Source organism: Psittacula echo (assembly GCF_963264785.1).
Source record: "Psittacula echo genome assembly, chromosome: 1".
Classification (NCBI taxonomy): Eukaryota; Metazoa; Chordata; class Aves; order Psittaciformes; family Psittacidae; genus Psittacula; species Psittacula echo.
Genome location: NC_137735.1, coordinates 24,863,461 through 24,876,930, shown reverse-complemented (window position 1 = coordinate 24,876,930; position 13,470 = coordinate 24,863,461). Strand labels below are relative to the sequence as shown.

At 39.3% G+C, this 13,470-nt stretch overlaps 1 protein-coding gene across 4 annotated transcripts in view; it reads right to left on the bottom strand.

The window, feature by feature from the left end:
- The window catches only part of TBC1D1 (TBC1 domain family member 1), a gene marked incomplete at its 5' end in the record, with an annotated part of 97,600 nt that overhangs the window by 50,418 nt on the left and 33,712 nt on the right, over positions 1-13,470 (bottom strand). For all 4 annotated transcript variants that reach the window (XM_080622072.1, XM_080622070.1, XM_080622071.1 and 1 more), the window contains 2 exons: positions 228-317; positions 3,410-3,943. In XM_080622072.1, the coding sequence (XP_080478198.1) occupies positions 228-317; positions 3,410-3,943 (624 nt within the window). The remainder of the gene's footprint in view (positions 1-227; positions 318-3,409; positions 3,944-13,470) is intronic.

Genomic DNA, 13,470 nt, shown 5'->3' with positions numbered 1-13,470 from the left:
GCTGATTAACCAGCAACTTGTCAATAGCAATCACTGACACTGCTGGGATAAGAATCCATTTGAAATGCTAGGAGACAGGAAGGAGTATATGAGCATTTACAAGTGGAGAATATAAAAATAATAAAAAAACCACACACAAAAAAACCAAACAAAAAACCCAAAAACCAAAACAAACAAACAAACAAAACCAAAAAAACAAACCCAGAGAGAATACACTGCAATCTTACCTGAGAACAAAAGGATATTTCTTTAAAGCTTTTTTCAATTGCTACTTTTTTTGTGTCAGGACTGATAAGGTAAACTTCAGACTGGCCAATCTAAAAAGAGCAAAGTAAAAATCAAGATGGTAACAAATACCATTACGCTTCCTTTGGTCTCGCTATAAAATGTTTCTTGGATATAAGTCGCTATTTTTTTCTACCTGTATCAGTGTACAGACCAATCAGTGTACCAGAGAAAGCAAGAATACTGAAACAACACTGATTTGGCATTCAGAGCTCCCCACATTACTGAATTAAGATTTAGTTTCACAAGACAAGAGACTGAGACTTTAATTAGATGAGAGTAACATTATACCATAAATAACTTAGTTTGCACTGAGAAAATACACTCACACTCCCTTTTCTTATTTTCTGCAGTCTTGGCACATACCACATTCCCAAAAAGGGAATTAGTGAAACTGGTTCTAAAAATCTAAGTCCAAGTGTGTGCCTCTACCTATATTCCACCTGATTATTTTTTTAGGCTTTTATTTATTTACTTATGATATATATACCATTTAATTTAAAGGCTTTAACTTGAACTATACAAAGTGAGCTTACTGGAGCATATTTTCTAGCTTAATTTAATCTGTGGGCTGTTTGTACAGCAGTGACCCAAAAGCTCATCCTAACTTTTGATGGCCAAAGGGCATTTTTAAGGTGAAACTGCTGTTTTTGATTTTTCAGCTTCTGGCAACATCTTTGTACCATTTTAACAGATAGAATTAAAATTCCTCATAGTTTCTAGCACACCAAACATTCTGCAAAGGACAAGTCTTATATCAGCTTTTAGGGAAGATGGGTGGAATCGCAATACATTCAGGAGTGTGACAACAACAAACCTGCTGAAGCTTCAACCACTACCAAATCCCCAAAGATGCACATAAAAACACCAGAAGCACCAATATATCCATAATTTCTTAAGGAAGGTGGGAATCCTGTGTATGAATAAAGTGAGATGTGCCACACCTGTGTGTGTCTAAAAATGGTCACATTCCACCTCTTCTTTCACTTCAACCAGTCACAATGATTTTCCCCAACTCCCTGTTGGTTTCCTTGTATTGTCCCCAGGTTGACCTTGCGTGTGCTCATGGGTTATTCCTTCCAACATCTACTCAGCAGCCCCCTCCTGCTCGCTGCTGTCTTCCCCTCCTTTAGCTCAGCCCCACATACTCCTTTCACACTTGGTCCCAGGGCAGCAGGGATCATTTGAAGCCAACTGAGCAAAGGAAAAAAAAAAACAAAGCCCAACAACACACCCCTTCTCCCCACCCATGCTCCCCCCCAAAAAAAAGGGCACAGCCAGGAGAAAAGCCTAAAATGAATTAAAAAAAATCCTAAGAAATTGGCTAGGAAAGCAGTTCTTCAGGAAGAGACACCAAATTTGGACTTTCTGAACAAGGTGAGGAGACTCAGCAGATAATGTTTTCCACACCTCATACACCGACTAACCTCTGCTGCAGTCCTGGGGAATATCCAAGGAAAAAATTTAACTGTGAAAATACAAACAAATTTTTCCCTCCTGATGAACTCCTGATGGAGTTACTTTTAAGAGCTTAATATGTAGCCATACACAAACTGATGAGCAATTGACTGACCTGTGCACACTGCATGCATACCATTACTCAGAATCTGCTGACCATGGGGGATGGCTAACCAACAAACTCAGCTCTGCCACGAACTTGTGGATACCGGAGGCACAAACCACAGTTACTTCACTTCCTTATTCAGCTGAATTTAGACCAACTGAATAGCAAAATAATACAACTGTGCATTCTAAACAATATTTTCCCAGGCAAAAACCAACCCAAGATAGAAAGCAGATCAGCAGAACCTCACAACTGGGAAATGAGCCTGTCATCAGGTGACTGACATTATATTCAGGCTGAAGCTGCATGTGTCTTTGAGAACTGTTGCATCTATTTAATACAAATTAAAAATGCACTCACTGGAGTAAGAAGATCTGGACTTTGAGCAGTCCATCTATAATATAATGTCCCTATCCCTACAGCATGTGCCACAAATGAATAATGGAGTCAGGAATTGTTTAAAAATTAGGCATTATTATAAACGATGTCTATATATATATACTCTCTCTATATATATATACATGCTCAGGGAAAGAAAGTAAACATGGAACTATTTTTACTGTGCCATAAAATTTCTCTCTACCTTCTTCCAATTCTCTCTCTGATGCCAGCCTGCCACAACTAACCAGAAGTTTTAAATCAGGTATAACTAACTACACCTTTTTTTCTGTGTGTTACTTTTTACAGATATAACACTTGGGCAATCCATCTTAAAGCAATGCTTCTCTTCCCCTCCTCCAAAAAACCTGCTGTAACTGCACCCACTCCACTCTGCTTCTGTCCGTAAAACCACCCAGCCCCAACAGCAGCTGACAGATCCAAGATGATCTTATGATAGCCAGGGATCACAGCATCAGCTCCAGGTTTGCATTCTGTTCACATGATACAAGATATATATACAAAATGTTACATAACTTATGTATCAAGAGGATTATAAGAGGAGCAAATAACATATTCTTTACTTCCCAGGTCTTAAAAAATGATTTTGCTGCTTACCTATCAAGGCAAGACATTGCTAGCCACACAAGAGTAGGTCTGCAGTGGAGGCAGGTGTGGAGTAGTCTAGGAACCTATTACACTACTCCACCATTACACAGGCATGTTGGCAGCAGAACACCTCCATGAATTACGCTACCTATCATAGGACATAAAGTCTACCAGTCTACCAGCCCCCAGTCACGGTTTGGTCCTTCTGCTCTAGTTACAGTTAACTCATTCACCTGGAAATTTATTTCTGCTGTTACTAGTTAGTGTAACTGTACATACCATTTTGCAATTGTATAACTACCTACTAACTTGCTGCAGCTTTCTAAAAGCTGTTTTTAGAAGCCAAATATTACAGGCAGTGCTGTTTTAAACTATTTAATATAAACTGATTTTGACTGTGTAAAACAATTTATGCTGGCTAGCAATGCTTTCTAGAGAAATAGACAAGTTTAAGTTAAGCTGTGGTAACTGCAATTAAGTTATTAAAAGAAGTAACAGCCATCTGTCAGAATGTCTGCTTTGGTGTTTGCCACTCCAGACTCCAAGATGAGAAAGCACCAAAAGCTGCTTTACCATAAACAACATTGTCCGGTTTTCTGCAATGTCTGTTGGCTGCACAACACTCTGTCCATAGATGAGTTGACTTTTTAGGTTCAGTGAAATGGCATCTTCTTCGAACGACCTGACAAAGCTGCTACTCCTTTGGCTTCCCTCTTGCAAATCCTTCTTAAAAGCAAAGGAACGCAGCCCAGGCTGGGAAAACGATTTTCTAATTGGCTTTTTCTCCTCTTCTTCGCTGACCAAGGGCTGGAAAACAGACCGAAATTTGTCGCTGAAAGAGAAGCCTCCAAAGTTATTGGCAGTTTCATGTTGTTGGGTTGATGAGTTGCAATCCGATTGTTTTGTACAACTTGCACGATTAAATTTCTCAATGCATTCATCTATGAGTGCTGGAGGTGCATTTTTATGTGCTACTGTCACCCGTCCACAGAACAGCACCTCAAACTTTTTGGCAAAAGGATCTTCGACATCCGAGAGATTATTCTGAAACTCTTCCTGACGAGCAATTTTTCCAGCTTGTCGAATAGAACTTATGATCTCAGGCACCTAGAAGAGGGGAAAAAAATACACAACATTAGCATCTGGTTGTTTATGACAAACAAGTCGCTATAGTAAGAGATGCTTCCTGCTGTTATTTTTCTGGGATGGCTAATTTGGGTTTGTTTTCTGAAAGACCAGTTGAAGTGATTTGTATTTGTCCAACATGCACATTATAAAAGTTAAAACACTGACTAGACGAATTGCTCATTTGTTTCCCTGCCAGGAATTCACTATCACCAACACTTTGTCAAAAGAGCTTCATCTTCAATACACTATGTTTTCAGTAAAACTTTTGCACCTGAAGGAACCAGTATAATGTGACAAATTCAAACTCAAAATGAAAAGTACTTCAGAAAGCATGAGAGAAGCTACTGACTAATTACTTGGGAAAGTTATGCAATCTGTTATTTTTCACTTCTTTCTCTTATTCAAGCATCCATGTTATTGAGTCCCTTGTAAATTTCCTTTCACTGTCATAATAGCATATTACCTTGTTACTGCAGTTTGGTGTTTGGGATTTTTTTATTAAACTGTAAATATGTGTGTTTCTCAAAGAAACATTCCTTATTTTAGGTGTTCATTTTTATTCTACCATCCTAGATGATACTCTCAAATCTGTCTGCTGCAGCTCACAGATGTTAAAATATATCCAATGGTATAATTACAAGTATATTAAGTAACATTAAACAGTCACAGTTTCTGATGTGGTTGTAAGACAGGAACATGCATATGCTATCTGCTAAACTGCTGTGGGGCCGATGCGTGGTTACATCCCACTGCTTCGACTGGCCTAGGGCATTACGGTTGTTCTGTGGCCTGTGCTGCTTCTGTAATGACAAATGCAGGGCTACCATCTATGTTTACAACAGATAATTCTGCCAAATTTTTAATTTCCCCAAATTATTCTGAGAAAAAAAAAAATCCATGCTAAGTGTGCCAGTTTCCTAACAAAACAAATATCCTGTGTCAAGCATCAGTTGGAGCTTGCTTGTTTACAAGTAGTTGGTTGCAGATAGTACAGAAAGAAGTCTAGGAGCAGCAGACTAAAACAGAAACCCAAAAGAACCACATCCTCGATGAGAAAAAGTATCCCCAAACATAAAAAAAAAAATGCTTCAGAGACATGACCTCTGTCTTTTTCAGACATTTCTATGGTTATCCACAGCTTAAGCATAATGCAGTAATGTACATAAACCAATGGAGGAAACAGCAAAGGACTCCAAGGGGGAAAAAAAAAAAAGGCTGAACAGTGAAACCTGAATGGTTATATTCTGGGTGCTCAAAAAGACCTCAGTAGGACTTTTTTTGAGACAACGAAGCACAGGCGTATAGATATGGATAAATAGATATGCATACACACACATAGAGCTAGTGGATTCAAAAGAATAAGTAACAGATTACAAAATAAGACAGATGACACAAGAAGCATTACTTCATCCTTGAGCGCAAGGAATGAGTCATGAGCTTATCACTCAGAAAAGACAGAGGTAAGAAAACAGGGTCATGACTTCAGAAGTCTCAGCTATGTCATGAACCTTTTAGAAAGCCACTGTGAGCTCAAGGCTCGTCTCAGTTTCACCTACCTTGTACTCCTTCAAAGTCTCAATTTTTAGTTGCATAATGTATCAGGATGACAGTGAAACATAAAACTTTCTTCTACCCATATTTCAAGCTGCAACTGCTTTAACATTTTCTAATAAACATGTTTTACTCTTGTGGAGGTGTCTTGTCTCACCAGCCATGGGCAATTTTATTTCCAAGTTGCCCAGAATACAGAGAGACCTGCAATCCCACCTCTGCTTTTGCCAAAGCTGCAGAGGTGACAGCAAAGGAGTGAGGTATTTTCTGGAAAACACCCACTTTCCTAAAGCCAGGAACACCACCTCTCACCCAGACAAAGGGTGCCACTACCTTACCCAGCACAATCCATTCTGACAACTATATAGAGTTTCCACCAGCACAGCTGCTGCAAGGGTTATAGCTGAGCTAAGAGCCCAGACAAGGCATTAGGGATCCATCACAGATGTGTAGTTATTGAATTTGATTTCTTTAATGTCATTTGTTATCAAACACCTTGGACATTGACAAAATTGCTATTCAGCAGTGACTAGACTTCATATACAGAGAGTAAGAGAAAGACACTACATCACAGGGAATGACTGCAGTAGTTAATATGCTTCAGGTCTGAGAAGACTGTCCTGGGTTCAGCAGCAGCAGTCAGTTTTTCTCCTTCTTAGTAGCTGGTGAAGTGCTGTGGTTTTGACTTTCGGCCTAGGAATAATACTGATAAAGCCGATGTTTTCAGTTGCTGGTCAGAATGTTTACCCTGACCAAGGACTTTGTGAGTCTCATGCTCTGCCAGGGAGGAGGAGAAGCCGGGAGGAAGCAGGGACAGGACACCTGACCCGAACTAGCCAAAGAGGTATTCCACACCACAGCACGTCATGCCCAGGGATGTAACTGGGAGTTACTGGGAAGCGGGCGGTATCGTATTCTCTTCCCTTGTTATTTCTCTTATCATTATTATTATTGGTGGTAGCAGTAGTGATTTGTGTTATACCTTAGTTACTGGACTGTTTTTATCTCAACCTGTGGGAGTTACATTCTTTCGATTCTCCTCCCCATCCCTCTGGGCGGGGGGGCGGGAGTAGAAACTGCGTGGTTCTAATTTACGGCCTGGGCTTAAACCACGACAGAAGACCTAAGAGGCCTGTTGATGAAAACCAAAGGGAGTATTTAATTATTTATTTTCACATATGCTAAGGCTTGAATTATGTCATTTGTAAGTAACAGCTGGCTTCCGTGCTACATGTACTGAAAAACACTGCCTCCTCTGTTCCTGCTCATTAGTCTAAAACAAAAACCAACAAAACCCCCCTAGAACAACCAAACCCCACAGCCTGTTAATATAATTTTATTACTTCTGATTAGGCAATTGACGCAGTACTGCTACAGCAGAAGCAGCAAATCACCACCTCACTTCCTGTGACCCTTACCCATGTTAAACTCAATCTCTCTTCATTAGTATAAAAAAGCTACAATGAATGAGATAGATATTTCCCTGGAACTGTTCTTGGCCTGATCAAGATCTGTGCTTTTTTAATTTAGCTGTACCTTTTCAGGTCTTTTATGCAAGTATCTAGAAACTAAGAATCCAGAGGCTCCTCTGCATCCTCTGAATCTGGCGCTCTCAGCAAATCTGGATGCTGAGTACATGAAGATCAAGTAAACATTAGTTTAAATAAAGAGGGTGAGACATAAAAAAGACACCTGTGAAATGTAAATAAATACATAAATATTTTATAATTCTGTCAAATTATTAATATAAACAATGTAGGCTGTATCCTGGCAAATGTTTATTAACCGCAGCTGGAATTTTTCCAGGTTAAGCAGCATGCCACTGGGCAAACAGTAATCACATCTCTGCAAACCTCCAGGAATTAATTAAGATGTAAACTGAATCAGGTTTTATGGCTCTTCAATTTGTATCAAGAAGGAGCAAGGATCAAGTTACTCCTGAATTAAATTAATGGTTGTGGGGTTCTTCCTGACCATAAGAAAGTCTTTTTTTATTGTAAGGGTGGCCACGTGCTGGTACACGTTATCCAGAGGTTGCAGTCTCCATCCTTGTAGGTATGCAGACTCTCACTGGAAATGACCCTGAGCAATCTGCTCTAGGTTACTCTGCTTTGAGCAGGAGGCTGAATGAGGTGACCTCCAGAGGCCTCATCCCATCTCAGCCTGGTGACTTAGACACTAACATCTTCTGTACAGACATACAGGAGGTTGGTGTCTACCAATCTGAACGCGCTAAGACAGTGGGGGAGGACTGCTGCACATGTGTACAATTTCTTCCTGCCACACAAATTCTCTTTTCTCTCCTACTTCTATTCTTAACTGTTTTCAGACTTGTTTCTCAGTATAAATATGTAATTAGTGGATAAAGATTATTTCTGTAATCAGAAAAACAACTGCTGACGACCTAAAATTATTCCTCTAAGCCCACAAAACTAAGTATAGAACAACAGTGTAAGCAACAATGAAACTTTACTAAACACAGAACATTACCTTCTCATCACTCAGTTTGGGCCCAAGAGGACTGGTGAACAGAAGACACAACTGAAATATATTAGGAAACATTTTTGCATTTAGAGTGTCTGAATTAGATACAGAAAAAGATGTCTCTATAACCCTTAAAACTAACACTGGACTGCTGTGATTTTTTTTTTAAGTATACCATGTTATTTCTGATACAATGAGAATGTTTATTTTTCAGAGACAAAGCAGGGAAATGAAATGCTGAGTATTCTTGTGACTTGATTCTTGGGTAATCAAGCAAAACAGAAACCAATATCTAGAACTTTCTAATTCACATTAGTCTGCTACAAGCTTCTATGCCATGCACCAAATCATGAGAGAAAGCAGTAATTTTTAAACACGCACAGACTTGCATGACCTGAAGAAGAAAGAATAGCTCTTTCCCTTCACAGAAACAGTTACATGAAACCAGAAGTCACCCTGAAAGTATACATATAAGCATATAGTAAGATGTCAATGCCTTTAGCCTCTCAGTGTGTTTGAGAAAGAGTGAGAAACTATTCTAACGAAAAAAGCCCAGTAACAGCTAATCGCAACAGCTGCCTTTTGTTAAATAAGGGCAGACTAAAAAAAACATGATTCTCTGTTTCTTTAATACACACTAGATAACAAAGCAAAGCATGCCACAGAAAAGGAACTGTTAACATATCAACTGGCCAGGGCTGGGGGAAAAAAAACCCAAACAAACATTAGATGCTATGCAGGGTTTATACCTACAGTATAAACCTACCCATTTATACCTACCAGTCTCTCCATAAGGAAGTGAAGGTCTCAAGCACAGACTAAACTATTTTAAAGGAGCAGGTGGCTTTTTTCAACATAAAACAGATCTGTGTTATCAGGAACTGGTCTTACACAATAAACTCCATAAATTTTTGGGAGACTGAAAACCATTAGGGTCAGATCTTGAGCTGAACCTCAGAAGGCCTCAGAAGAACAGAGCCTTAAAAATCTTTCACAAAGCTCTTGAAGCAAATAGATGTTTTGATTGAGTTTTGCCTGCGTACTCAAGAATGAGAAGACATCTGAATTATTTTTAAGTGGTTTTACCTGCCTTTTTTCCTGACCATAGCAGGCTCAATAAAATATGTCAAGGGGTCTAACATGATGTTTGCTGTTAATACACCTTTCCTTCTCTATTTTACTAGAGAGTGCTGCTACAGGAAAAACAGGGTCTACAACTATGTGTCTTGGGAGAAGACATCTAGTTCTAACAGGACAGTCAGCAGTACTTTTGTCATCCATAAGGCATTTATAATCATGGAATACTTCGTAAAAGTAGTGGAACAGAAGAAAGGAAAATAATTTTTGAGACATATAAAACATTTATAAAAAGATGAGACAGCAAGGTGTTCATTTGCATTTTTAAAAGACTGCAGAAAATCTTTGATTTCAGTAGCTTGATATGTACTAAAAAGTAGTTGATCTTTTGTCAGCACTCTTCTAGCAAAACAGCTGTGCAGTAATAAAACAGATCAGTGCTTCATGTCTTTATCACTTCTTAAACTCACACTAGTGGTTAACCGAGTTTTCTGAATAGTTTCAGTCACTAAATGGATTTAAAGTTTGGCATTTTTAGATCTAAACCATTTTAATTTACAGACTTCTCTGGGATTTTTTTTTTTTTTTTTAAATCAAGATGCTGCACAATTTCTCTTTTCAGTATCACAGAATAATTGAATTTGGGTGTAACATCTGAGGGTGCAGCCCCCCACATAAAGCAAGACAAACTCTCAAGTTAGATCCAACTTCAAACTTAGACAAGACACTGGGGGTCACATCCAGCTGAGTTCTAAGTAACTCCAACAATGGGGACCCCAGAACCTCCTCCGCCCTATGGGAAACCTACAGCTGCCAGAAAAAGAAAAGTAAGACACTATCATCTGAGACTGAATTTTGCCTACTAGTTTAAACAAAGAATGGACTAAAAGCTTCCAGCACAAACCCACAGTCTTTATTCCTTCGCTTTTCTACTGAAGAAAAAAAAAAAAAAAAAACAAGTTCCAAAGGTGACAGAATTTCCCTCTTCCTTGGCATTAGTCAAAATTCAAGGTAGAAAAGAATTACAAACTTTTACATTTACAGTTTAGTGAAAGACCTTTTATACTCATGTCTTATCTCAACAGTCCTCACAGGTTTTTCTTCTTCTATTGTCTTGCTTAAAGACTGCTCTACAGCCTCCTACACCTTCCAGACTTTTCCCAGCCATTAACCTCAATTCTCATTGTCCAAAGTTTCACCCCTTTACACTCCTAATGAGCAGTTCCATGATGTGCTTTAATTATTAGCTTTCTTCCTTTGCTATTTGTTGACTTTTATTCCTCCCGCAAAGCCACTTTCAAACCAGATTTAATCCAAAGGCAGAAAGGTTATAGTTCCTTCAGTTCCTGGATTATGACCATCCGTAGTAAACTCTCATCAGTTTTTCTGTGCATAACAAATACACCATGGATAAAGCAAAAGTGAGAATAATACCAACACTTCCTTAAGTATTTAAGATCAATGGTTGGATGGGGAGACAGTTCGCCTTTGCTCCATCATTTCACACCTCAACACAAATGATCCAAAACTTTGCTGTTGTATCCTCACTACTCATAAAACAGCTATGAACTGTGGCACTCTCTGCAGCTTCACCACTCATGCATGTTGGTCTAACTGATTTCTCTCTATAGTACTTAAAATGCACTAGGTGCCTCATTTAACCAGGGAACCTGTGGATCTTTGGAGAAAGGAGAACAAGTCAGAACACAATCACAGGGCTGGGAAAGGCAGCCAGGCTAGCAGCCAACCAGGCTAACCACACCACAGGTGTGCTGCTCGGGAAAGACCCTGAAACCAGACCTGCAAAGGCAAGGCAGGGATGTCATTCCAACTTTGATACGGAAAAGCTCAAACCCTGAATAATATCACCACGGACCTATGAAAGGAAAAAAATTATACATGTGTCTACATGCAGGAGCAGTTTACTTGGTTAGGTTTAAACAGGTGTTATACAGAGAATGGGATAAGCAAAGGTGATGGGGCTGAGACTCAAGTTTTGTAGGTATGTATATAAGAAGCTGATGAACAAAACTGCACTAAAATCCAAAGTGAGAAAAGAGTCATGTGTTTAAATCCAGTTCTTTTGACTTTGAGCATGGTAGATGAGTGCCATTCATGTCCTCTGAGATGACTCTGACATAGTAAGCACCAAGAAGAGCTCCATGTAGCCAACACGTACTCTTACAGTTTACACATCATCATAAAAAGCCATAAAGGTGACTAGACTTCCTACAGACATCAGGCAGTCAGGTGCTGCTTCCAGAAGATTGCTAAGTAACGCAGATTGATTCTGTGAGTACTGTTTGTAACTTTCACAGTATCACATTCCTTTTAGTATTACAGACAAATCTCAGCTCAAGAACCTTCTTCATGACTCCTCAGCCAGATGGAAAGGGTTACACTTTTTGCAAGTCATGTGAGTTGGAGAGCACTCCAAGCAATTTGAAGTTGCACAAAAAGTTTTTCTTTTCTTTCTGAAAGAACAATATTTGCAGAATCTGTTTATAGATTATTGTAAACAAGCTCAGAAATAGAACATAATTGTACTCAGTGTTCTCGTGAAGCTGGACTGCTCTATTTTGTGGTGGTACTTCCTCCTTGAAATACACCACGCTGCTGATACACTTTAAGGTTTTCTTTCTCATGCTCTCAAGACATACCTTCCTTGAAACCCAAAATACAACAAAACCTGACTACTTCCTGTAAATAAACCACCATGTCCCAGACTGCTGCTTACTTTTGGACATCTCCCCATGAAAATGAATGAACCAAAACTAAACTGCAGCTGATGGAAGGCCTCCATGGGCTTTCAGTGTACCTCCAAATACAACATCACCTGACTGGCTCTGAAGGTGGTATTCCTACAAAATCTACTTTTGGGAAGCCTATTTGTATACTCCGCCCCATACCTGGAAGATTTATCACATGGCATTTGCTAACTCATTTTCTCCAGCCCCCTTCTGTCTTTACAATACAAACTCTTTTTATCTTGTCCTGTTTCATCAGTTCCTCCATTCAGTACCATAAACTGAACTGTGAAACAAAGCAAGTCATCAGATATTTCAAATAGCCCATTAACATCTTCATAGTGTTATATTCTCCATCTTTAGTTTCAGTTTTCTTTTCACATAATTTCACAAATGAAAACAGCACCTGAAGACATTAACGTCTTCAAAGTTGGTCAAACCTGCAGGATTCCTGGCTCACATTTTACAAGGAGGTAATACCTGTTGTAAAGTAATAGCTAGAAACCTCTGTGCTCATGCATTATCAACAGAGATTAAATCCTTTTTTAAGGGTGTGGGAGTAGAATTCAGCTCCTTCCACGGGGTTGAGACAGGCCTAGGGGCTGAGTTGGAAGCTATGGGGTGGGAAACAGAAGGAAGCCTATTCTTAGTTATAAAAATACACCAATGACATTTGAAAGTTTTTGGGACAAGGAGTTTTTTCTTGGTGGGTTATGTTTTGTTTTTTCTGGGGGGGAGGTTCTTCGTAGTTTGGAGGTTTTTTTAATTGACAGGCAGTAACAGGATTTAAAACAGGAAATGAGTTACCCAGAACATTTTGGGAAAAAAAAAAAAAAAGTTATTTATCAGATTAAATTCCACTTGTACAACAGGAGACAGGCTCTCTCCCAGCCTCCTTTGCTCTCAGGCTTCTGTCACAGTTACCAAAATTGGTACAACTGGCAAAAGAGGGGCTACAAAACAGACAGAAGCGAATGCAATTTCTTTCCAAATGATACAAAGCCTGAAATTGCTCTGTCCTGTTAGCAATATCCAACTGCAAACAAGAAGGGAGGGAAACTCCATTTGCAATTTGGGTCCTTGTTACAACTGAAGTTATTTCTGATAGAACCTTCTTGGACTGCTGATCCACATGCGTGTCAAAATCCCCCTCCTCTCAAAATATATTCTGAGGTTTACACAGGGGATAAGTAGGATTATCCTACGAATGCTTTCGCTTGACATGACACATAAGTTAGCTCTACCTGCAATAGAGTAAAACACCATCTCTTTTACTCTGACAACTCAGTAAAACTTCCAGAGGAAAGAGTCCTTCTCCCTAGAACTGCTGGGAGGAGGCAGGGGGACAGAAGTTTTTCATGGGAAGACTCTGTCTGGAACATTAAACTCATAAAGGCCCCAATGGAACTGGAGTGTAGAAGCTGACAAGACTTTTCCAGAATTCTGCCTGACTGGTATCAAATGCCAGTGAACTGATTTGCTCACAGATAAGCACATATTTGCTGCTTTGTTGTGTAGCAGTAGATTTCAGCTGCCACAGGTCAGCTCACAGAAGAACAGGATGGGAAAGTTATGGTTAAACATCACATGAAAACTACACAGACTTCCACTTAAAAAAAGCAGTTATTTAGTTCACCAGTTTTAGTC